This window comes from Amphiura filiformis, chromosome 3 (genome assembly GCF_039555335.1).
Source record: "Amphiura filiformis chromosome 3, Afil_fr2py, whole genome shotgun sequence".
Taxonomy (NCBI): Eukaryota; Metazoa; Echinodermata; class Ophiuroidea; order Amphilepidida; family Amphiuridae; genus Amphiura; species Amphiura filiformis.
In genome coordinates, this window is record NC_092630.1 from 2,792,695 (window position 1) to 2,820,639 (window position 27,945).

Sequence of the window (27,945 nt, forward strand, 5' to 3'; positions counted from 1 at the left end):
AATGAAAGAATATCTCAGTCATTTAACTGTGGTGTTCTATGAGGGATTTAAAGTCATAATTAAGTCGGCTGTATTCCATAGTGGCGTATAGTGATTTTTTGGTCATTTTTTTGAAAATTTGCACATATGTTTTTTAATGATGTTCTCTTTCATTTTTTCTAAGTCTCATCAGTCATAACTAGCTAATTAATTAGTAATTAATTAATTAAATGTATATAGTTACAAAGTGACATTTTTGTATTCCATAGTGGCGTATCGACCATACATACACTTTTATACACATTTTATAATTATGAAATATCGGCAAAAATGAAAAACATCGTATGTCATAGTGGCGTACGCAGCGTATCGGACCTATACGCCACTATGGAATACTTAACGACGAAAAGTAACGCCATAGGGATTACACGGCGACCGAGGTGGCGTCACGGTTAACGTAAGGTTAGGGTATTGCGTTTTGTTCGTTTTCCATAGTGACGTATAGTTTTATTGTCAGTTTGCCAGCAGTAGTATGTATTTATTTCTTTTGAAAAATATATAACAATAAAATCTATTTAGTTTACTACAGAAATTTCACATCATTTACAAAATATAATGAATGTCTGATTTACACAACTCGATTTTAAATTGGCATTTCTTCAAACCCGATTTTCTCGAAAAGTTGTTTATTAGCGGTGCCCCACTATACACCACTATGGAATACGGACGACGAATTATGACTTTTATTCAAACTTGCTCTGCTGTACTAAAAGTACAATGAATTTGGGTGAATCCAAGATGTAAGTTGGGAAATGTGTAAACATTAACAAATATCCCAAAAAATGACCAAACTCATTTTAAAAGATTGTACATTATGGCTTTAACGTATGCACAATTTCCACATAATCTTTATAGATGAGATGAGATGATTAAATCTTAAATCTCCTCTCAAGTAATGAACATATTCTTTGTAGATGATGAAATCTTGCACATATTCTCAACTTCTGCACATATTCTTTATAGATAAGATGACGAAATCTTGCGCATTCTCTCCCACTTATGCACATATTCATTTTAGATGAAATGATATCTTTCACATCCTCTCTTCAACTCATGTACATATTTTACATAAGAAATTATGCACATCCTCAACTAATGCAGTATTATTTGTATACGAGATATCTTATAATCCTCTCCACTATGGCACATATTCTTTGTAGATAAAGAAATCTCACACATTTTCTCTTCAACTAATACACATATGCTTCATAAATGATGAAATCTTATATGGCTTTTCTTCAACTTATGCATATATCTATAGATGAGATGATGAAATTTTACAATCCTCACAACTATGGCACATATTCTTTATAGAAGATGAAAACTTGCACATATTCTCTTAACTTGTGCATATATTCATTTTAGATGGGATGATATCTTACACATAATCAACTTATGTATATATGTATAATGTATATCTTAAGATGAGATAATGAAATTATGCACATCCTCTCAACAAATGCACATATTATTTGCAGATGAGATGATGAAATCTTGCAATCCTCTCAACTATGGCACATATTCTTCATAAAATAGGTGATCAAATCGCACACATATTTTCTTCATCTTATGCACATATTCTTTGTAGATAAGATGATGAAATCTTACACATTCTCTCCCACTTATGCACATGAGATGACAACAGAAAGAAGGATATTTCTTTTACCCCTACCCCCTATTACCTGTACCTGTATACTCACCCACTGAGATTAATATTACAACAACACTGAACTTGATTTCATTATTTCGGTTTACATACTATTTTCTCCCCATCTTGCAATCCACTTTGACTGTCTTTATGATTGGGCAATTAATTGCAGTTGAAATCTATACACCCCCTATGGAAGACATGACTTTAATTGTCAACACAGTGAGTGTAAATTTCAAATGGGTTACCTGAATAGGCAACTCCATTTGAAATCTGCATCCCCTGTGTGACAGATTAAGGTCATGTCTTCCATAGGGGGTGTATAGATTTCAAATAGAATAGCCCATTGTTCTTTTTCAGGTGTTTCAGGTTTCAGGTGTTGTGACAGCATTTATCTATTCAAAGCTGAAACTGGCCAAAAAAGAGCTGTGCATCCCTGAGGTAGATGAATAAGTAACATGCATAGCTAAGAACTACAAAACTTGTCAGATATGAAAACCACCTTAAGCTGCTGCTGAAGTGATGAGTAGAGGCGGAACCAGCTTTTGTAGGGGAAAGGACAGGTGACTTCAGGGACCAAAATCTGAACATTAGCTGCAAATTTGGAATCTTTGGTTAAAACTATTAGAACTTCATTGATTTTTTGTTTTGCGGGGAGGAGGAGGGGGGGCAACTGGTAGTTTTGGGGGCCCTTCACCTCCCCATGGCACTGGAACTGGTGATGAGAAGTGCTTACGTGTTTGCTCTCAATGGTAAATCTCCATTCAAGATAAGCAGCATCTGCTCACAAACAGCCGTCACCAATCAATGCCCGAATGAAAAACACTGGTTGGATTTTTGACTTGCTGTGATTTCTGTCAGTCTTATTTGCCCATATAATATGCTCAATGTATTTATCAAATCTCCATCACAAATCATCTGCATAATGCTGATGCTCACTCTCCAAATCCAAACCCCAGTGGATAAAATAATTCTTCCGCTTCATCCACAAATAAATCCCTGGTGAGTATCTCTGCTAAACTCTTGTGAAGTGCTTTGGTCACGTTTTGCATGATGAAGCGTACTAAGATGACGTAGAGTAGTGAGTTGCGATCTGCTGGTTTACATATGTCAAGGTGATTTACATCTAATGTGTGGTACTCCCCAAATCCAGGATCTGAAATGAGTAATGATCAACAAGCTGTGTTTATTTGTATTCATGAATTCTGCAATTTTGACATAGCTGCCCCCAATTTGAGGGCTCCTGAGCACTTTGGTCCTGAGAACCCTGCCTCTCTGGCTGCAGCACTGTAATTACATTACTGTAAAGTATGAGATGTTCACATGTATGAAATTTTGCGAGTTCAGCTGCACATAAATTTTTTTTCTTTTAATAGGCCATTAAGGATATGTACAAATTCGCAAAAATTTCATGTAGCAAAAACACAGGTTCTCTTCCTAATGCGAAATATTGATGTAATGAAAATTTATTTGTTCTCCCCATCTTTGCTTCTTTCCTTAAAACTAGGAACTGTTGATCACCACTACAGACCCCTTTGTCTAGAGTCCACAGGGCTGGGCTTGCAAAGCTGAAACACTTTAAAGGGCATACATGTATCAAACTGTCCAATCGCTAGGAGCGTAGCTTTTTTTTGAGTGTGACAACTTCTGTTGCTTATCAGAAAAGCGACAGCCGATATTTGACCGGTAAGTCGCTAGCATGCCCTAGTTTCAAGTCCAATCAACTGACTTAAGGTAGAAACATCGGCTACGGTGTCATGCACAGATTTGGTTTAAAATGATACAGGATGTGTAGTTGGGTGAGGAAAACATGCCTGCCAAATTTTAATTTTTGCCAACGAAGCGTTTTTGAGTTATGCCATTTTTTATCATTAGGAAACCCCATTGACTTTGTACATAAAGTGGTTTTGACACTAAGCCTCGTTCACTAAAATTGGTAAAAGTTTGAAAATGGATACTATGTTTAAATATTATTTTTTCTCCTTTCTATCCCATTTATAGAACTGCTTTTTGGATCTTTTTATTACAAAAATGTTACCAAATAATATTAGTGACTTTTTTCCTATATATTGACCAGTAATAAACGGGATATTTGAAGGTAATGTTAGTACTTGCTCAAATTTTCTTGATTTGATCTAGAAACACTGAAAGACCCAATTTCATAATTATTGTCTGAGCTAACCACATGGCCAATTTTAACAAACAAGGTGTCATATGAAAGGTTATTAAATTTAGAAACTTTTCTCGCCAGCTTTTTTTAATTAAGTGTTTCTATTTTAAGTTATGGGTGTTTCTAGATTTACCTAATTTAAAAATAGAAAAAATGATTTTTCTCACAAAATAAACACTTTATCAAAAAAATCTGGCGAGAGAATTTAGATATTAGGCTTATTAACCATCCCACAAACTTTGGAAACCATATCACATTCCCTCTAGGCTAGCAATAATTATTTGTAGAAAAAATTAGGGAATTTTCAAAAAATAAAGAAAAACATAAGAAACTAGATTTCGCGGTTCTCGGGTCGGGCGCTTCTCGTGATAGGCCCATTTATAATTACCCAAACTCGTTACCCATATACCTGCCCTGACTTTTTAAACTACTAAGAAATGCGTCTCTCAATGATCAAGACCCAAGACACAACTTAATCAACTCTGTTTGTTTTAAAGGTGTGATGCTTACTTTGGTAGGCCTACCCATAATCTGGAAACCAATCATTCGCCTCTTCCAAGCCCTGCCCTGTTACCACATTTAGAGAAACCGAAATTAGTATCTGGGCGTGGATATAGGCCATTACTAAAGTAATGAAATCAATCGCAAGAAACGTGAACTAAAAAACGGTTCATAGGCCTTCCGGAAATAGTCATGTTCTCATAAAAATAGGCCTACATGCACGTGTTTGGTGTGTGCACGTGTTCGGTATCTTAATATTGAAATATGTGTTGAAAATAAGGCCTATAATTATTGGTCCGATGAGATGCACCTTTTAGTCACACTGTAAATGCTTTTCCGATGCGCGGACTGTACTCCGCGACACTCCCGTTGATACTCCGCGATAGCGCATACCGCATGAAAGCACGCGATAGTGCAGCGCGAGCACGCGATAGTGCACCGCGTGAACGCGAAACTTGCGGGACGCGAACGCGATAGCGCGCGGACAGAGGACGGACGGACGGACGGACACGCCGTAATTAGTATTAAGATGTTAAAATTTTCATGAAATGTTAAAAATAAGTGGAGTAAAGACTTATCTTAAATTGGTTATATATTTGAAATGGATACATAATTCTGATTTGATATAATGGCTATTTTCCTGCATGGCCTTTTATCCGATGTTCCTACCTTAAAGGCAACTTTGTCACTACATCAATAACCATGACTGGACACTGGTATTAATTGTAAAAATGCTACCAGCGTTTAATTAATAGTTATTTTAAATGAGGCGACTGCTTGTATGATATATGCTCTTAATAGCAAGTAAGGGATGAAATCAAACTCAACTTGACCGCCAGTTCCGGGCAGTTCCATCCAGTTTGAGCCAGTTTCTATTGTTCTAAACAATGGAATGCAGTTCAACCGCCATCCCTAAATTGTTTTAACAGAAAGCAACTGCTGAATGTGTTACAAAATCTATCAAGTTGCCAACATTGGGCTATTCCAGTTGAAATCCATGTAGATTTCAAATGGAGTCACCCATTCAGGTAACCCCATTTGAAATTCACACTCCCTTTTGTGGATTATTAAGTCATGTCTTCTATAGGGAGTGTATTGATTTCAACCGGAACAGCCTATTTCCACTGTGACAAGATCAAGAGGAATGAGTCAAAATTCACTAATGAGCCATTCCATGTCAACTCCTGGGATGTTTTAGCACTCTTCAATTTTTTCTTTTTCTGTGTGGTGGTAGATATTGATGAAAGTAAAATCCTGAAATTTGAGCTTCATCGCTATTTCGTTTTCCGTGGCATCAATTTGAAAAATTTGAAAAGTAGGGAATCAGAGTATATCTTTCATTTGTGTTATGGGTCTCATAAACCTTGTTTCGCTTTTGTGAACATTTATTTGTCAAAACATAAACTAAAAGAGGTTTTGAAAGACCCATAACTTTTCAGTAGATAAGATACAATGTTTTTGAGGCCAGATTCTGTTTTTCTGGGTAAAAGTCACCCCTGTTAGTACTTTTCAGTAAAATATCTTTTGCAAAGTCAAAATATGAATGTCCCAAAACGCTACTAATTCAACGACCGACTCGGAGAGCAGAAAAAGTGGGGGTCTGGGGCCAAATTTTGACAAGCCATCTCCAAAACCGCTTTGGATTTGAGCATTCTTTTTCTATGTGTTCATTATGAATCATAGAAGTATGCTAGAAATGATTTTCAACAAAATTGAGGGGATGACCACTGACCAACCAACCCTTTTTTGTTGATATGGCTGGAATGACTCATATGTGAGTAGGCAAACCTAACTGATGTTTTTAATGCAAAGTCATCAAGACCCCAAGCCACTATTTCTTAGAAATGTTGTCCAAGAACATATTTTCAACATACCTAAAGTTGATGGTGAGGCAAATTGTCTGACATTGGTTTTCAGGGCGGGGTCAAAATGTACAAAAAATGTACTATTGGAGTTTTGCATGGGTAGTATCTCAGCTAAAATTATTCTAATTGACCCAATATTGATAAGAGTAATGTCCTACCAAAGGGTTGGGACACTGGCAAAAAAATGGACAAAAATTATTTTTACTTTTGGAGTTCTGACTGGGGTGGTTGGTCCTGATGGACAAAGTTGAATTTGAGGGCCCTATATCTTTTAAAGTAAAGGAGTTACAAGTTTTCTGAAGCCAGATTTGAACTCTACACAATTAAGTACCCCAGGATACATACTTTTCAAAGTTGTAGGGGGTTCCCTTTATATATTTATGGACCTCCAAACATCGCCTTTTCGCTATGTACACATTTTTACTCTGATTCCCTAAATTTCAAATTGATGCCACGGGAAAACGAAATAGCGATGAAGCTCAAATTTTCAGGATTTTACTTTCTCATCAATATCTACCACCACACAGAAAAAGAAAAAAATTGAAGAGGTGCTGCGGTGCACATCCCAGGAGTTGACATGGAATGGCTCTAATATTGTTTTTGAGTTCCTGTACATTCCTGTACATTCAAACTTACGTGAAGACATCTTTGGTACAATGAAAGTCTTAATAGAGAGGCCAATGTTGGTGGGTTCTTTCTCTCCAAAACTCAGCACTGGTATTTGATATGTCTGTACAAAGGCACGGAAGCGACCATGAAGATTCTTCAGAAATTGTGACCCTACAATGGAAGGGAATGTACAACATTAAGCCTTCATTGTTTTGGTAGAGAACTCACTTTGAAGCAGGTAATGTAAATTGGCCCCCTTGTTTCGGTTGACCAATGCAAAATCCTGTGGTGGCAGCAGCATTTACTCCCAATCTTGCCCCCATTCCCCCAGTCAAAAAAATATCTCCCTCCCCCATTCCCCCTGAAAAAACCCTCAAAAATTCTGGTGCCAAAGTTTGTTTGGCTTAGGCACCAGGAACAAATTTGTTCGATCTTTGGATCGACCGTCGATGCTGCTTCGATGCTTGTTATTAATGAATTATCAACTAATTAATCAGAATTAACACTAAATTTATATTAGCCAATGTCACTACAGGTACAAATTACTATTTAATCATAATTAACAGTAGTAAATTAATTGATTTCATAAATAAAAAGGATCGACCAAGCATCGATGGTCGATCGAAAGATCGAACTAATTTGTTTCTATTGCCTTATATAAGGCGAAAAAAGTAGGACTCATAACACTCAAAAGACTCAAAATACCAAATTACTAGGAACAGAATATTTTCCCCACTCCCACTTTGTTTTACTAATAGAACGTAACTGTGATCTGTTGTGTAACATACTCCCATTTCCCATATCTTGTTTTTATTACCAATTAAATAATGTACTGTCCTGTCCAATTGTGACAAGACTCTTTTTGTTATTTTTTAATAGATGATCCACTTGTCAGTGGAAGTAATCCCTCTAGACCCTGATCATACAAGTTCCATTTCAAACAGTTGCACACATGCAAAAAAGGCCCCCCCATCACACACCACATTAGATAAGATTACTGCCCTCTAGTTCTTCTGTTTGGTATTAAGTAAGAATTTCTCTTTGCTACATCTTCAAACATTTTTGGCTAGGTTGTACAATAAGGTATGCCACCCATGAGCTGCCCTGTTATTCTAAGAGTATTATCTCACAATAATCAGAGGGTGTATGACAGGAGGTGCCTACCGGATTCTGAACTACACCCAGGCATTCATGTGTCAGGCATTCATTCACACAATTTTTCTCAATTTTGGGGGGAAATTGCTCAATTTTGCCTAAACTGTAGCCAAAATTTTTGGAATTTCTCAATATTTTTTGGGAAAATTTCTAAAAACTAAGACAATTTGTGACCCTATCTGATCCTTCAGGCCAAAGTAAGTCGGAAATTTTGAAAATTGAGTTACATGTACTACCATTACTAACTTGCTCATAATATAAAATTACTGCAGATGTTGATTCCTGGTGTCTTGAATACTTGGTGGCAAAGATATGAACCTTTTATATGTTCATTTCCTTAATATGTTTTTTATTGTTTTCTCCTCACTTTCTGCCTTATCTCAGTGTAATTATTGCCGACTTTAGCCTGATTGTACCAGATCTGGTCACATTTGTGTTAAATTTGGCCAAACCTTTTGACTTTTGGCATATGGATAGGTCCAAATTTATTTCAAAATTGGCATATTGATGGGTCCACTTTCAAATTCTCGGTACCACACCCCTTCCTAAACCAAACTTGAGTACCCCCCCCTGCCCACACATACCTTGAGTAAGTTCTTTGACCTCTACAGTTGGATAGAGTAAGAACTGGGCTTGTTGTGACATGGCAGCTAATGATGCACCATGATGGGGTGTGCTGAAGAACACTATACCATGGCTATTCTCTATCAGTTGATCAAAATCTGGCTTGTCACATGCATCAACTAACATCTGCTTCACAAGTAAACCTGATTTAGCAATAAAAAATATTTCTAATTCAGTTGGTGCGTCTTGTCAAGAATACATGCAATTTGATGGGTTTTCACCTATCCATTATGACACGATAGTGGATAGTCATATAAGACAGTGAGCTCGCCGACACGCAATGGCGGTACGCTTGTAGATCCTCATTGATCGCGCGATAACGCCTTCGCGTAATACACATGCCCGAATTAAGAACGCGATTCGGCAGCTTCCATTACTCCAAGTCTAAAAATCAAAACACTCTTAACTGGGTGGTCAGTGAATTTTTTCGCTTGCTTGCTATGTATATCTGGAGATGTGTGTTAAAACAATTTCTCACTGTTTATGACATTGAAACAGAATAGAACAGAATAAAACAACGGAGATGTACTCACAAAAGTAACATGATTTTTTTCTGGAAAAAAGCACTTAAAAATTATACTTAAACTGAATTAGAATGAGAATAAAAGATTGGATTTTGCCTTTTGCCTATCCAATATCGTGTCATAATGGATGGGCTGCGCCGGCTTCCATTACGCCAAGTCTAAAAATCAAAACACTCTTAACTGGGTGGTCAGTGAATTTTTTCGCTTGCTTGCTATGTATATCTGGAGATGTGTGTTAAAACAATTTCTCACTGTTTATGACATTGAAACAGAATAGAACAGAATAAAACAACGGAGATGTACTCACAAAAGTAACATGATTTTTTTTTTTTATAAAGCACTTAAAAATTATACTTAAACTGAATTAGAATGAGAATAAAAGATTGGATTTTGCCTTTTGCCTATCCAATATCGTGTCATAATGGTTGTGCTGAGCCGGCTTCCATTACGCCAAGTCTAAAAATCAAAACACTCTTAACTGGGTGGTCAGTGAATTTTTTCGCTTGCTTGCTATGTATATCTGGAGATGTGTGTTAAAACAATTTCTCACTGTTTATGACATTGAAACAGAATAGAATGGAACAGAATGGAATGGGATAAATGATGAATGGAATAATTGATGAACAAATGAACAAACAAATGGCATGGAATGAATCAATGCAGTAGAATGGAAAGGAGAGAAAGCATAAATGAATGAATGAATGAATGAATGAATGAATGAATGATGAACTAATGAACAAACAAATGGCATGGAATGAATCAATGCAGTAGAATGGAAAGGAGAGAAAGCATAAATGAATGAATGAATGAATGAATGAATGAATGAATGAATGATGAACTAATGAACAAACAAATGGCATGGAATGAATCAATGCAGTAGAATGGAAAGGAGAGAATGCATAAATGAATGAATGAATGAATGAATGAATGAATGAATGAATGATGAACTAATGAACAAACAAATGTCATGGAATGAATCAATGCAGTAGAATGGAAAGAAGAGAATGCATAAATGAATGAATAAATGAATGAATGAACAAACTAACAAACAAACAAATGAATGAACTGAAAGGGGAATGGAATAGGGAGTGGGGAATGGAATAGGGAAAGGAATGGGGAATGGAATGGGGAATGAATGAATGAAATCAAAACATTTCAAATTCCATACACACTTGCTTATTATGCAACGTACCTCCCATGGAATGTGTAACCCAAATGATGGGTCTCTCTCCTACTCCTGCTTTGTGAAGCTTCCGTAATAACTCGGCACTACGACTGCCCAGAGACCGTCTGTGTAAGCAGATATTACATTACAATATGGGTTTATCCTTAGTGTAAGAGAGCACGAAATACTAATAGGGTTAAGGTTAGGGTTAGGATTTAGGGTTAGGGTAAGGGGTAGGATTACGGTTAGGGCTAGGATTAAACTTCATGTGTGTACAGATATACTGCCTTTGATCACATGTATAAACATGCCAGTTCATTGTCAATGTACACGATTCAATACTATGCCCACTGTAGCACTCACTTTTGTAACAGTCACAAGAAAGCAAATTGGACTCTCTATGTTATTGTGGAATTACCGTACTTAAATGATACCCAAGACAATGTGTTTTTATTGGGCTAATATACATCTGAGACGGTCCAAATAGGAAACTTAAGTAAAATTTTAAATTCTTCTGTGGTCTGGGTATGCGCTGGTGACTGGCGATCGCATAGAAGAGGCAAGGTCTCCCCTTCTATGTGCCGATGACCAATGGGTCAACCGTCTTGTTGTCATGACCAAGGATTATCAAATCAGTGTGATTATTTATCATTTCTGCGTTCATGCTCATATACGCTTGACACACAGCACACTCCACACAAAAATTTACTTTATAAAGTGGGATCTACTTACTTTTCACTTCCATAAGGACACTTTGCAGCCCACTCTGTGATATGGGACTCATAAGACACTGTTAGAATTCGCATGTGTGGAATATCTTCAGATAGCCAACTCTAGAAAAAATTTAGAAGAACATGAGTTAGCACAAAACGTTGATGCATCGTATTGCTTGAATATTTTTGTAAGCTTTTTTAAAGCTTACAAAAATATTCAAGCAATACATTTTTAGTGTCCATCAATTTTGTTTACAATGCTTTGCTTGTTTACAATGCCTTGTTTGTGTATCTAATATTCACAATTCTTGATACTTCTGGTGAGATGTCATATAACATTCTCCAAATACAAAATAAAGATACTAATCTGCGATTGTTACCAGTTGAAAGTCTCTGAATACTCAAAATAATCAGACAACGATTCAGATAAGTCATATAGATATGATATACAACATTTATTACCTGTCTCCTGTAGTTTTACGACATTGCAGTCGGACCATAGCAAAACCTGCTCTTCTCTTTTCTCCAATTTTTTTAGAGTTTCCTTTTTAATAATAAAATACATTCGCAATCACGGCGTCATGTGAACCTGCGGGCATAGCGCGCCGCGCCGCATATAAGATTGAGCGCATATTGCAATTTAATCGCGCATTAATAATATTAGGCCTACTACATGACAGCGATGTTATGAGGTCCGCCTATTTAGGACTGGGTATACAATTTGGTTTTCAATATTCTCAAATTTAATCAATCAATATATCCATTAATCTTAACAAACCTTAGGCCAGCAATCGGTATATCTCTTGCTGCAAGCCCTCAGGGCTGACATTGTTTAATTGCACTTTATTTTCACTCTGTCGTTGCACATCCCTGCTTCTACTGTCTGTTCCATTTCTTTGGTCTGTAGTCACCATCGCCGTTTTTGCCCCTTCCTGAAGACGGTCATTTGTAGACTTTTCCTTTGATACATTTTTAGTTGGAATCATAGATGCTGTCTTAGAAGGTTTTCCATTACTAGTTACACCATTTTTAGAGGGTGCTTTTTCTCTCTTGCTATTTTGATCTTGTTGACGCCATGTGTGGAATGCACCACCCATAAGGCCATGAACAAATACAACGTCTGCTTCATAGGCTGCTCTGTAAGGGTAAAACATGAACAAAACATACAAACTAGTTTCAGAACAGTACACAATGTATCATGTGCATAATTATCTTTGTACATTTCTTTGCTAGCAACTGTGATTGGTCATACAATCTTCCAGTCAGGCACACAACAGTCCCAAATTTAATACAGGGAATGCATTTAGGTGCATCTTGAGGACAGGTATATGTACAACGTAAGTGAAAAACAAAATAATATATTTAACATGTCTCTACTTTACCTTTTCCTAGTTTGAGGATGCAGTACATAGACTCCATCATCATATTTCTCCTTGCAGCTATCTCTATCCAGATTTGCCAATGCTCTGGCTGCGTGAGAGGCTAATGGTGTGACATTTGATTTCATCCATTTTGCCAGGACCGTCACCCAACCTTTGACAGAGAACAAAAGGGTTCATGAGTATCACAAATATGCATCATTTGTTATAGCTGCTACACGTTACATATTCTGATTGTGAATATTGCAGGCATGAAAACTGGTCTTGAAAAAAAACACTGCGAACCATGTTTTTTACCATTTTCTGTTAATTTGATTCAGAAATGGGCTGAAATAGGCTGAAAGCAGGCCCGTACGCAGGATTTCATTTGATTTTGAAAAAGTGGACTTTTTTTCCAAGGGGGGGGGGATTTTGTGAAGTGGACTTTCTTCCCAAAAAATTGGGGGGGGGTGCATTGCACACCCGCAACCCCCTCCCCCAACCCCATCCCTACCCCCAGGTACAGGCCTGGCTGAAAGACACTGAAAACTATTTTTTTTAAACGCTGAAATCAGCTAAAACACTGAAAATTTCCATGCCTGATGTTGAAGGAAACAAGACAGACAGGTTGGGGTTGAGGCACGGTAAGATAGTATTAGATATTGGGTGAAAGAAAACAAAATGCCCTATGTAAACGCACAATGTCACATGATCACCGAGGTGTAATTCATTAGTAAGTACAATTCAACTCAAATCACTCTCCTAACAACACCCTGAACTTTCTCAGTAGAGTAATAAAAAGCTCATCTGCATTTGTTAATAATAAGGCCTGCAACATGTGACAGTTCTCAGTTCAGGCTTTGCAGACTTTGTGTTAGTTTTATGCATTAGAATCTTACCAGCTTGCACTATACAGTTATGCAGTTTCTCATGGACCGATAAATTGGCAATGATATGCGCTATATGACATTGCATCTTCTTGCTGCTGCCTCGTTCCAGGTAACAACGCATCAGCACAGGTAGCCCACCATTCTCAACAATGGATACACAATGCGATAACACCTGTAGCAAATATAAAATACTGATTTAAAAATTGGAAGAGTATTGCAAAATTTATTATTGTCCCTCATGTCATCTTTATGGATCGTACGCAAACCAAATGACCTCTGTGTCTGAGAGAAACTGTTTTTGTTAGGTCATCAAGAGCGACGAAAATGCGAACGTCAGATGAACAAGACTGGCCTTGTAGTTCATAAAGACCTCTACAAGCAACAATGTATTGAGTACAACCGCTTGCTGAACAAAGCCAAGACTGACTACCATCGTCGCCAAATATCTGACTGCGATCAAAGAACACTCTTCCGTGTCATAGACAAACTCTCCACGCCCATCCAAGCTCAGCCAACTCTTCCTGCACACGACTCGTCAAAAGATCTTGCCAATCGTTTCTCACACTTCTTTACTTCAAAAATCAGGACGCTTAGAGACAATCTTGACAATACGATCTATGAAGATCTCTCAGTTGATATCTGCGAGTCGCGCTCGAGCTCTTTCCATTCTTTCGACGAGGTTTCAGAAGAGGACGTACTGGAAATAATCAGATCTGCTCCAGTAACATCATGCAAATTAGATCCGCTTCCATCATCTGTTTTCAAAGAATTGATAACGGAAATTCTGCCTGTCATCACCAAAATTGTGAATGCTAGTCTAGCGTCTGGTTACGTTCCTTCCACGCTTAAACACGCGTGTATTACCTCTCTTGAAGAAACCTAGCTTATCTCCTGATGATCTTGCTCATTACAGACCCATCTCCAATCTTAAGTATCTCTCTAAAGTAATTGAGAGAGTGGCAGTCAAGCAAATTCAAGCCTACCTTGACAATCATCACCTAAACGGTAGGGTCCAGTCAGCCTACAGAGCGCACTACAGTACGGAAACGGCTCTTCTGAAAGTTCAGAATGATCTTCTTGCTGCAGTCGATCATCACCAGGAAGCTCTACTTGTCCTGCTGGACTATTCTTCAGCCTTTGACACCATCGACCACCAAACACTTCTACATCGCTTATCAAATCGTTATGGCATCAAAGACTCTGCTTTATCCTGGTTCTCATCATATGTCACTGGACGCACTCAGGCCGTGGCAGTTAATGATGCTCTGTCAGACTCGTGTGATCTTCCATGGGGCATTGCCCAAGGATCAGTTATTGGTCCTCTGTGTTTTTCCATGTTTAGTGCTCCTATTCAGGATGTCATTGCTGCTCACGATGTCAACTGCATGGTTTACGCCGACGACGCTCAGTTGTATCTGACATTTAAGCCAGAAGACCGCGAAAGGAGTATCCAGCAACTCCAAAAGTGCATCGCTGACGTGAAAATCTGGGCAACAAGAAACAAACTCATGTTGAATGATTCAAAAACGGAGCTCCTCCATATGTCATCTAAGTTCGTGCATAAGTCACCGCCTGCATCCTTAACTATCGGAGATACAGTTGTTGAGCCCTCAGAAGAAGTTGAAACCTAGGCGCTGTGATGGACTCGCATCTGTGCATGACTAGTCAAATCAAGAAAACTTGTCGCTCGCCATGACAGCAATCCGCAAGATCGGTCAGATTCGCCAGTTTATTGACAATGACACAACCGCTCAGCTTGTCCATGCCTTCATTACATCGCGGCTAGACTCTTGCAATTGCCTTTTATATGGACTGCCAAAATCTGATATCGACAATCTTCAACGTGTCCAAAACACAGCTGCTAGGTTAGTTTCTCTCGCTTCTCGGAAAGACCACATCACTCCAATCCTCAACAGTCTTCACTGGCTTCCAATCAGATCTCGGATAATCTACAAACTCATGCTTATCACCTTCAAAGCTCAACATGGCTTAGCACCGGACTATATTGCAAATCTCATTGAACCTTACAACCCCTCGCGAAATCTTCGCTCCTCTTCTCAAAACTTGCTCAAAACCCCACGGATGTCCTCCACGCGCTTTTACGGCGACAGAGCATTTGTAACGCAGCGCTAACGCTCTGGAACCAACTGCCTGTTAACATTCGGCAGGCTCGTCCGTGAACACTTTCAAGAGCCTTCTCAAAACAGAACTCTTTAACTGGTGATTATTTTTGTTCTTGTTGCTTATGACAGTTTCTTGTTGATGCTTTTATATCATGTGTCGTATTATATTTATAGGTGTTGCATGTAAATTGCCTCGATTCCACCTATTTTACTCATGTTTTGCATTATATTGTTGTGTAGATTTAAAGTATTTTTAGGATGTAGATATTATATAGGTGTTGCATGTAAATTGCCGCGTTCCACCTATTTTACTCATGTTTTGCTTTATATTGTTGTGTAGATTTAAGGTATTTTTAGGGTGTAGATATTAGTTTTGTTTTTTTGTTATATTGCTTTGTATTGTAAAGCGCTCTGGGATCGCAGATATATTGCGCTATATAAATGTTCGTTATTATTATTATTATTATTATTATCAATGCTCTTTTTGAAACATCTTCTGCTCTTGTTACAGAATGAGGCCGAGAGAGAGAGAGAAAGGGAGATGGAAGGAGGGATTCAAAACATTTATAGGGCTTCATCAATCAAACAAAGTTACATTCTAAATAATATCTAGCAGAAGCCTTTCCTTACCAGATGCAAAATAAAATAACCTGGTGCATTGGCTAGGATATTTTCCTCCAATGCAATAGGCCTCTGATGAAGTACAGTATTTGACCTATTTACCTCCCAAAAATTAAAATCATGTTTGGAAGGTAATTTTATTCTGATATTTATGGAATTTACTTGTACAGGTGCACTGATAACGGGGTACTGAGACAGTTGTAACTAAAACAATTCTGCAAGGGACCGCTTATTAGGGAGGGGTGATAATCAGGTTGAATATGCTACTTGGTTCAATCACCTGTGGAGCTTCTACTATAGTCCATTTGGCTTCCTTGAGACAGTAGCATCCGCATTTGATACATGCATGATCAAAGGTGGTGTATCTGTAGGGTGCAGTCACTTTGAACCGCATCGCACGCCAGTAGCGTAGCCAGTGGTGGGGCAGAGTACCCCCCGACAAAAACTGAAAGAAAAAATCAGTAGGGCAAAAGAAAAGAAAAAGGACAAGGAGCCCCTTTTCTAGCAAAATTCAGGGCCAAAATAGTGTAAATTTTTTTTTTGTGCTACTGGCGCACACATTGTAACAATAAAGCCCTTTTCAGCCGGATAATGGGCGAAAATAGTGTAAAATACCATTTTTTTCGTGCTACGCGCGCACAACATCCGAATAAGGCCTTTTTCGGGAAGCTCAAAAACATACAGTCTCTATGTATTGTATAATGCAACTGCAGTCTTTTTTCGTCTGTGCCCCCCGAAATTTTATTTTGCCCCCCCTGACCAAGAAAGCTGGCACTGCCCCTGTCGCACGCTACAGATGCACTGCCTATGATTGAGCATGTATCACACATGGAGACTAATGTCTAAAGGAAGGCAAATGGACTATACTGGGTGAGAAAAATTCTGAATTTGATGATTACATCTCTAGATGAAATTTACGTTTCTACTCCCTACTTCTATCTGACACAGAGACCTATTACTGAAACAATTTGCTTTGAGTTAAATTGATTTAGCAGTTTGGATACTAGAAGTAAAAACATATATACAGCCCATAGAACAGTCTGGGTGGTACTCCACAATGGGAGATGAAGCTACCAGTTTTGGTTCATACCTGGCTCCTGTGAACTCTCACCTCAGAATGGGTTACAAGATTTCTTACCTCAGAATGGCTTAATAGCGCTAACAGGTAGTTCATTTCCTGGGTTTCTTGTGGTTGTCTGCTCAGACCGGTCACAAATGAAAATGGCGTACCACCAAACACTAGAGCACCACTCTGCAATCAATATGTCACACAAAATAGAAACATTATTATTAAAATGTCTTCATTGCTGTTTTTTGCCAAAAATATATTTTTATATTGGAAAATTTTTAAATATAAAATGTAGGCATTTATATAGTGCCTTAGGTCCATAATTAAATGGATATCAAAGTGCTTTACATTTATTCCAATGCCCATCACTAACAGGGCCGCTATGACTACCGATAACAGCTCCCCAATTTACACCTGGGTGGAGTGGGACAAGTGAGATAAAGTATATAACCCAAGGTCACAACACGTTGGTCTTCACAGAGCTCGAACCTACAACCCCACGGTCATTATTTGAATGCCCTAACCATTTAGGCTCACAATTAGGCCACCATGTTCTCTAAATTTAATTATTACTATCAAATCTTTTTCCCTATGTTATTGACCAGAATCTTTACACAAGCAGTCAGCACTATAGTATTCAGCAAATTCCTTCAGCAGTGTCCATCTACTCTTGATGATTATCGCATACAAAGAACTAGGTCACACAATACTAAGAGCTTGACCAGTGAATGAGGTTGGAAAAATTTGAAAAATGATAAGAGGTCTATATAGCTACATGGGCCCACACTTTAATACACAAAATGAAAAGCAGACTTATAAATTCCACATTCTCAAAAAAAATGGCATTCACTTATGAACTGCCCCTTACCTGTCATTTGAGGTCAAGAACCATGAGGAAACACACAAGATGGATAGTCAGACAGATAAAAAGACAGACATGAACACAGAGAGACATGGGTGTGCTTACTTGATGGTCTGCAGCCACTGCATGGTGACCTTCTCTCATGGCTTTAGTGGTGAAGAATTCAGTACACTTGTCTATGTTACTTCGAGGTAAAGAACCAACAAGGTCACACAAGGCATCTTGCAGAGTTTCCTAAAAACAAATTACATGTAAAAAACAACTTAATTTGTTGTGAACTGCAAGCAGCGGTTTAGCCAGGATCTAAAAACTGCCTGTTCAAATAGACCCAATGGCCATTCCTAACCAAACTGAGATATGAGTGCTCTAGCATGTGACAAATTACGACCAATGAATTTCTCGATATCAAAATGGCAACTGTTCTATTAATGATCCGCTAGATCCCTGGAATACAGCAATGTGCTATTCCAGTTGAAATCCATACACCCTCTATATGGAAAACATGACCTTAATCTCCCACACAGGGGCTGTAGATTTCAAATGGAGTCACACATTCAGGTAAACCCATTTGAAATTCACACTCCCTGTGTAGTAGATTAAGGTCATGTATTCCATAAGGGGTATATGGATTTCAACAGGAATAGCCCATCTTACCTCTGAGGCTTGTACTGGTGGTGGTGGAGGTGGAAGAAAGAACCTAAAGTCCACATCATGTGACCTGGCTAAGCCAATCAGTGTCCTCTGATCACAGGCTTGAGCTACAGCCCTATATTCAGAATCTGCAAAATCAAAGAAGTCAACAAGGAGAATAATTTGAGAATAATTGAAGAGTTCAGATGGAATACATGTTAAATTCAAAGGCTGCCTTGCAAACTTTTTCTATTACTAATTGTTATCTTCATGGGGTGATAAGCTCGCAGAAATGATAAATTATTGTGCACATGTCGTTGTTTCTTTATTCATCTACTGTAAAAATTCGATATATAGTTTAATTATGTGCTTACTATCGAGTGCTTTTGAAAACATGAAATTGTACCAAAGTCCCGCACATTACCAACTGAGCTATGGGGTTGAGACACAAATTTGTAGGTTTACTTGTTCATGTATAACTATGTGTATTGATAATTTGCTTTACAATTTTGTGGATGGGGCTCTTCATGTTTGCATGTTTTAAAGGTGCTCCATAATATCAGGTTTTTACGGTATACTATGATCAGCTCATAACATTGTAGATTGATATAGAATGGCGCATACACCTATGCAACCTGCGCTTTGCAAATTGTGTGACTCATGTGAGCTTCTACAAATTTATGTGGGAGTAAGTTAGAAGTTAGAACTTTATTGATGTGTGCAGAGTGATACAAACTTAATAATTCTTGCTTACTATGAGCTGATCATAGTATAGTATGCTTTCATTCTATTGATGTTTATTCTGTTAACACCCAGGAGGGGTACTCAGTATAAATGACCATGGGATGTACCACAAATATGGGTTGCATTGTTAGTCTTTTCATACATTGTATATCAATGACCCCTTTTTTATCTTTTTTTTTGAAAAGGTGTAAAAACTTTGACCAAATTTGGTCCAAATTTCTTGCAAAATTGGTCGAGTGTTGGGTCCACTTTCAGATTCTCAGTAGCACCTCTCTAACCAAACCATACTTGACTACCCCACTGGTTTATGCGCAGCCATATCTCTTAGACCAGTCCTACTTTTTCCTGATAACTAGTAGTTTCCTCCTCATTCTGTGATATTCAGTATATATACAGAGACTATATCTCTTACACCAGATCTGTTTTTTTCTCCAACAACTTCATATTTCTTACCATTCCAGTGATGTTTACTAGCTAATGCAGAAACTGCAGCTAATCTGTCACATCTATTTTTGGATTGTGCCCTTCTTAATAGTCTCCAGGGATCATCTATCCTTCTTTCAAATGGCAGCCAGCCAATACCTTTAAAAGCAAAGAAAACCAATCTTATTATTAGTAGAACATTTACCAATCAAAACCATTACAATTTCCAGACTTTTAATCATTCTTATTACACTTTGCATATTTTTTTTGTTAAAGGAGTATTTCGTGATCCTAGCATCCTTTTTTATGACATTTTTCAGTACATATCCACGAAAAAAGCCTATTCCCAAAATTTCAGTTGATTCCGATTTTTGCGTTATGCGAGTTATGCATGATTATGTGTATTACACTGCTCCATAGACAATGCGTTGTAATTTCGTTCTGGTGCAACAGAACAAAATTCAAATTTCACAATATCTTTGCAAAACGAATTTCTCTGCAAGAAATATTTTGTACATAAACATTATGTAGCCAGAGGTTTCCAGTGATATAAAAATCTCAACTTTTTTTGAGAAAAGTGGGGGGATGAGGCTGTGGATCACGAAATGCCCCTTTAATTTGGGAATGCATTTGCACATTGGGCTATTCCATTTGAAATCCATACACCCCCTATGGAAGCTTCACATGGGGTTACCTTATGAGTCCAAAGTTTACCGTTTTCTAAAATCCATTTTCTGTGTTGTAATCAGTGTTGTAAAATTAGTAAATCCATGTTTTATGAATAAAGCTTAAAATGTATAAACAATGATTATGAATGATATTAATGTCACACTGAATAAAAGTGTTCATTGTCGCGATCAATATGCGCTGATTGGAATATTCTCACGATAATAGGCCAACTGTTACGATGTTTGGATGGATAGGGGGTTCATGCATTGGTAATATACTTTTATTTCAGTATTATTAAACAGTATTTTTATCATAAAAATTGACACACACAACTCAAGATTGTTTTAACATATATTTCTCTTATCTTTTAACAATTTTTGTCACGTCATACAAAAATGTCATTTTGCGTGTTGTACCTCCCGATTCCGTGATTTTTTTCCGTTTTCCGTAAAACGGAAAACTTCGGACTCTAGATTACCTGAATGGTGGATCCATTTGAAATATAGATGTATGGATTTCAACTTAATGAGAACTTTTAAAAGGCGTATGCTGCTTCCGTTTTCCAAATTTAGATTTTCATTGAAAAATCTGACAAAACAAGTGGCTCCTTTGAGCACTAGCCATAATGATTTCTAATGAGGCAGCGACAAAGGTCACATGATCACTGCAGTCAGTTTGGTTCCGCTCCATCCGCCTGTTTGTGTGGAGGGAGCGGAACCAAACTGGTTAAGGAGAGACTACTTTTGACCCATCTGTGTGAAAATCATACTTTTACTAGTGCCGTAGACTTCATAGGGTCGTATTTCTTTTCAAAATATCTCATTTGCAAGGATTTTTTAAACAAATGGAATCAGATGATAACATTTACAATGTAGTAAAGGATACATAAGACCTGAAATTAGTAAGTGAATTTGTGCTACATGATTTATGACAGATTGTTGCACAACTTTGTCTTTGAGGAGAGTAGTATTCCGTTAAAAGAAATGTCAGTTTGATAATAGTTAATGTCTGTGCTGACGAATCAAAGTTGGACGTGGACAGCTAATTTCAACTGGAATAGCCCATTTATGAGTTCAACTGTAAAACTTGGAATTTGGTGAAATGGTCACTTATTTTTTCAAACAATGTGGTGGTGGTAGCCTAAATAGTGAAAGAATCATTTACCTCTGTCTTCCAAAAAATGTTCTAATACAGCCAGATTCCAGTGAACATTCTTCTTTACCTGAGTAACAAGGTCATCTAAATAAATAAAACAAACAAAATACAGGCATAAAATACAAAATAACTTGACACAAAATAACTTGAAAAATATGCAGTATGTTGGTCAAAGTTTTTGAAGGAATTGACATAAAACATGTCCAAACATGTATATATGAATATATATATATATTATAGTTCTTATTATTTTAAGTAAAACAAGATTTAAGTGATATATATATATATATACACACACAAATAATTGAATATGGCTGATGAACACAGAAATCTCAGCAAGGAAAAGAATATATGTCAGGCTAAAAAAAAAAGCAACAAGTTTGTTTCTTGTAGGTGGCCTGAAAACCCAAATGCAAAATGTGTTTATTTTATATTTTAGAGTCAGGATTTATGGTAACATCCCAGCAAACACAAAAACAATATATGAAAAACTTCTGGCTTGAAAATATAATTTTTTTTCCGGATTTCTCAAATAAGAAAACAAAATATGGTAATAAAGCAAACATATTATTGTATGGAGACAAATTTGACTAAACTTTGGTATTATGATTGTAAAAATTACTATTTTCATGCAACTGACTAAACTTTCCCAAAGGAACTTTCACTAATACAGATTATCTCTTTTGAGAGAAGCAACAGCAATGCTCCTCTACAGTTCCTTTTAAGGTGCATTTGCAATCATGGTGTCAGGTTCAGCCCACACACCTTTTTTTGGGTATATGGGAGAACAGAAGCCCTCAGCCTGCAAACAAGGGGCTAGCCAGTGTCTCAGTGGCTTTGGGGTTACAGCCTTTAAAAATGTCAAAAGAATATACCGGCCCCTATAATACAGTTTCTGCAGTATAGTAATGGGTTATTTTTCTTCTCATTTCTTTACTCAGTTTTTGTCTTGTATTTTATGCATAGATTGTATTTACATGCCCAAACTGGAGCCTGTCATACACCAAAAAAGGCACACAGCTGTATGGATGCCTGTTCTATAACGCTGATCATGATATATTTGAGTTGTTTATTACCTGTTGACTCTGATGTGATGTAGATGTAAGACTTTGCATGTTTATCTGGTACTGAGTCAGTTTTAAAATGCACTGCTTTCTGTAGTTTCAGCCATTCTCTATAGATGACACCAGCTCCACTGAAAGCCAAGAAGAAAGAACAAAGTGAAATGTACGCATAAGTTCACATCTGCCTATAGTATATTCTCCAGTTTTTTTAAAACAATTTTCCAGTACAAAATTGAAAGTTCCACTAAGTTACTAACCTTGGAATTTGTAACTGTATTAGGTACAGTATACATATCATAATACAGAAATGGAACCAACTAGAATTTTGCGAATATTGATACAAAGGGCAACCACAATGCCTCTACATTTATGTGCATTGGTATAAAACATTTGTAAAAAAAAACATTTGAAAAGAAATATTTTTAAAATAAAATATTTGTAATTTGTTTTTGAAAATAAAAGATCCCAAATGACTCGACTCGACTTTACACTTCACTGACAACTTGAGGTTTAGAAGATTCAACTCAACTTGAGATTTAGAAGACTCGACTCAAATATTGATTCGAGTTTGGTAATTCAAGTCTGATGGTTTGCTCCTGAGATGGGCAAAATTGATGCCTTAGAATCTGCTAAATTATAACTATTTTTTAAACTTTCTGAGTGCAACACTTTATTTGAACTCATTGAACCCCATGCAGTGGGCTGATGAACCTGGTTAATGTTTTTCAAGTCAAATTTAAGATGAAGACAAAAGGCAACTACAACAAGAACATTTAAATAGACTTTCACTTGCATAGAACATCACAATATACAAAAACTGACAATTTAAAAATTGCTGTTACAGTTCATTTGTCACTGCTTCTACATGTACACCAGTTACAAATACAGCTATTCCAGTTGACATGACCCACACAGGGAGTATGAATTTCAAATGAGGTTCTTTTGAAGTCTACACTCCCTGTGTGGGAGATTAGGCCTTCAATAGGTGTTGCATACACTTCAACTGGAATAGGCCAATACTGCAGATCTGACTTACCATGCTGAAATGAATGCCACCAATGTCAAATATTTTCCTGAAACATAAATAAACAAAATATACATCATTTTATTGCCATAGGATTTGACCTAATTGACACTAATTTTTAATGCTCTCCACATGGGTGCCGACAGCAAATTTCAATTTTTTTTTATTCAACAATTTCAGAATTGTAAATTTTCATAACCATATTTGGAATCGGCTTGAAAAATGCATAAAAATAAGTACTACATGTACAAACAAGCTTTGTAATTGTAACCTGTATTTTTTCGGACATTTCTTCTCGATTATTGATGTGCTATTTACAAAATGGGCATGGCACTTGCAGCACACACTGAGGATGACAATTTCCACTTTCAGGGCAGGTTATACATGTTTTATGCAATAGACCCAATTATATTGTAATCAAATCGACCTGTTGCATGTTTAGTGATGCAGTCAGACACAATATTTTGCAAAGAAAACTGCTAAAGCCTTTAATTATATATTTTCTTACCAGTCTTCCCAATAGCTCGCTGGGAACTGAACAATCTTACAGCTTCTTTAGCATTCATTCAGTCAGCCAAATAGGAATACCTGCAAAGACAAATGTAAAAGTCAGGTTACAACAAACTGCATGTAATAATATTCTTGAATCTTGGATTGTATACTCCAGAAGAAATTGAAAACTTGTCCAAGGAGTTGTGCTATGCTGACGTGCCAATTCGTGCTAAAAAAATATACATTGAAGGGGTACAAGTAAAAAACCACTGCTCCTTAGAATTTGTGATGAGTTGAGGTTGGCTGCAGATCTAGTTGCAGTAACTACAAATTTCGAACGTTTGAGGACTTGTCGGAGCCGTGAGTTCCAATTATTGGAACTAGCTGCAGATCCCTGCAGCCTACGAGTACATAGAGAATCCCACTGAAGATCCTGGAGCATCTCAGTAACACTGGCAGTCCTTTCATAGTTGTTAGTGACAAACCGAGCTGCCTGACGCTGCACAGATTTTAGGGAATTCACTTGACCACTAGCATTGATTGGCTTATGATTGCAATGAATGGTTTTTGCAACCAATCACAATACGGGTTATATGGCGCCCATCGGAAATTTTGCACACGTCCATGATGACATCATGCCCCAGTCAGTTTCACACCTGTGATTTATGAAGCACATCATAAAATCTCTGAGCACATCCACAGCGCATTTGACAGATTAAAATGAAATTTGCAATTCTGAGCAACGGAAGTGTGACATGACCTCGCTGGACACCCTGGGTATACGGAGTGCAGTGAGTGTTTATTTCCCATACAAAATGGTGCACATGAACACATGCTAAAAATTTTCAGTTCAAACGTTATGTATACAGAGTTTTACAGACTAATGAATATAGAATTCAAGAAAACTGGGATGGCGAATTTTGAACCTTGCACAGGTTTAGCAATTTGTGGCTAGCCTGAGCCTATGGATTTTCCAGAACAAAAGACATCCAACAATTTTTTGCACTAAAAAATATGACACATTTTGGGGACAAAATAGTTCGGACGCTGGCAGTGCCAGTGGGCGCACAGTCCAGTGACCTAGCCAGGGCCGCGACACTCCGGCACTTGTTGGAAGACATATGGTACAGCAGACATCAGTAGGCCTACATGTACAATGTGATTCTCTCATTTATAATTAGGATTAATTACGTCATTGCCAGAATGCCAGAGCTTGTTTCATTTGTTCATTAGAATGATTGACAGCGGTGGGCGGACTTATACTCTTTGTTTTGTGAGCGGTACAAAAATGTGATTCTCCTCATAAATTATAGGTCAAGGTAGGTCAATTCGGACGTCTCTTCCACATATCTCTATGTAGGACTCTATGGTATCTTCTCATTACACGATCGTACATGCGTAGTAAGACTTGGCCGGCGACGACGCTTGCGAATTGCCTGTCTTCAGCTGCGGTATAGCACGGTATAGGCAGTTTGTAGAGAGTGTCCTATCTCTGTATTAAAGAATCTCTGACCTAGCTAATTTGATTGATCTGCGCAAGTTGTTTTCACCAGCACTTGTTTTCACTTACCCAATGGTGGGTGGCAGTGCCGGATCTCAAGTACTGCCACCCACCATGTGTCTACGGGATGATCATGAAGTGTCCAGGGGATGAAGTGTCCAGTCCAGTACATGAGTATTGTGATTTAGGCCTATATCCAGGCTGGACACATCACACTACCGTGTGATGTGTCCAGTTCGTCGCCGAACTTACATATAAGATGGAGAGCTTAGCATAACGGCCTGCCTATTTACGCTTCCTGAAAACACTCTTGCACATAACATAGAAAACCACAAATTCACTAACTTCAACTTGCACTACCGACACCATGAAAAATATTTTAATTATTACCGATTCTTCAGAATACTTGCAAATATTGGCAGTTTCATAAAATCCTGCTGCTGAAAATCGTAAATTCCACAATCTTCTGTCAGATCCAGGTCAGTAATCACAGGTGGGCGAATCTACCAGCGTGACAAGACCAGAGATAATAAAAAGGATGAGAGGCCACGCCCGTACAAATAGCTAGCCTGATTGGCAAGCGCCGTCAGCTGGCCAGATCTTCTACGGTCGTGTATGATGAGTAGAGACCATAGAGCCCTATATAGGGCTCTGTGGAAGAAACGGTTCCTAATTTTGAAGCCATGGATAATATATTCATTTATACGAGAACCATATTTTTGTACCAATCACAGAACAGAATTTCACTTACTCACAGCTGTCAATCATTCTTGTGAAACGAAGCTCCGCCTAGTATCAAGGTCTTCTTCTGCGCATTGGTTGTGCGCATTAACTAGCCTCCAGCACAAATCCTGTGCACACGATCAGGTTGGATGGGCGGTTTACGCCTGGTTTACACAATAGGAACTGCGATGCATCCTAAACTGGATCGTTTCCGTGTATTCGCATTGCATGGTGGGTAATCGCCTGCCAGTTTGCGTAGCTCCACGTTCACAACGGTTTAAAATCAACACAGGTAAATCCATATAAAAATTAACATGGACACAAAATTGACATAGCTTAGGCCAATTACAATTGATTCTTAGTTTCCTGTTTCCCGCCCGAGTCCATAGTAGAGAATTGCAAAATATTTAATTATTTTATTTATATTTTGGATTTTCTCTTTAAAAATAACTTTTAATGACTACCATTTGCTACTTTCTGACTTTGATCATATCATCTATGATGAATAAACATAGAACCTAATTGTACCATTACTTATGTATAAAATCAAACATAGTAGTAAAATAATTAAATGCATGCTCCTTGTCAAAATGGCTTGATGTAGGTTGCGACCACTTATTTTAAAATAAAGAAAATAAAAGATAATTAATAATTAATAATTAAAAGTCGCCTCATCCCTGGTTTTCAACCATGAAACAGGAAACTAAGAATTAATTGTGAAGGGCCTTATGTAATTCAAATAATAAAATAATAAAATGTAATATTATCATGATAGATGCACGTTTTATTAAAACTTGAAAAGATTATTAAGTCCAATAATTTGTTTGTGTTAGCTTGCACGAGTCACAAAATGGCGACCCATCACGCATTTTCTGCATGTGCCGACATTAGTAACTCATAGTGACTGTCCTCAAACTAGCGCCAGTGTGTCTCAGGCCTGATAACGACCCCAGGTAATTTTATGCAGAAAGTTTTCTTGCGAACAGCTGCAGGTGACAATTAAACAATGAACACGGCTTGTTTATGTACATGCGTGGGGAGGCTTGTACGTCAGCTGACGTGTTTTGGACATGTTCCGGCGTAAAAAAGTGTCGTTTTTCTTCATGAAAATACCAGCGATGACCAGTTTTTTGTGGGCTATTTGATTTACAGGTATGTCGGTTCGTCATAGGGTAGAAATGATAGCTGTACAATTTGTATAACATACAGTTTAACATAGGCCTAAACATTTATGGGCACAAATCGACCTTCCGTATTATGCACAAGTATGTGGAAGTGGCAGGCATAATTTATGTATATTCATTACATGTACATGATTATATGCATTTTTAAGCTTACCTCCTGTCTGCTATTTCATGATTTACCAAATCAATTTAACTCTAAAAGAGACACGGGGGGTACACTTACCTGTTATTTACATTTGCGTAATGAGATGGTTTCAATTGAATAATTCAAAGATAACTTTTTTCATGTTTTTCTTCGATTTTTTCTACCAAAAAAATCATTCCCATTCGAAAATTTTGAAGAATTCATCAGGCTAAACACAACTCGTATCCCATTCCGTCACTGTCAAGCTGAGTTTAC

The 27,945-nt window shown here is 37.5% G+C and overlaps 1 protein-coding gene across 1 annotated transcript; it reads right to left on the reverse strand.

Annotated features, from left to right (window-relative positions):
- Positions 1–415: 415 nt before the first annotated feature.
- On the reverse strand, positions 416–27,885 carry LOC140147868 (protein SERAC1-like). Its single transcript, XM_072169645.1, has 18 exons — positions 27,769–27,885; positions 24,154–24,233; positions 23,658–23,694; positions 22,634–22,752; positions 21,567–21,641; positions 19,764–19,892; positions 18,591–18,715; positions 18,042–18,170; positions 17,144–17,257; positions 13,271–13,433; positions 12,396–12,546; positions 11,968–12,150; positions 11,792–11,813; positions 11,033–11,133; positions 10,328–10,425; positions 8,572–8,754; positions 6,860–7,003; positions 416–2,843 (listed from the first exon to the last, which is right to left on the reverse strand). The coding sequence occupies exons 2-18, from the start codon at positions 24,209–24,211 to the stop codon at positions 2,623–2,625; spliced, it is 2,052 nt and encodes a 683-aa protein (XP_072025746.1). The 5' UTR covers positions 24,212–24,233; positions 27,769–27,885; the 3' UTR covers positions 416–2,622.
- Between the last annotated feature and the right edge of the window lie 60 nt (positions 27,886–27,945).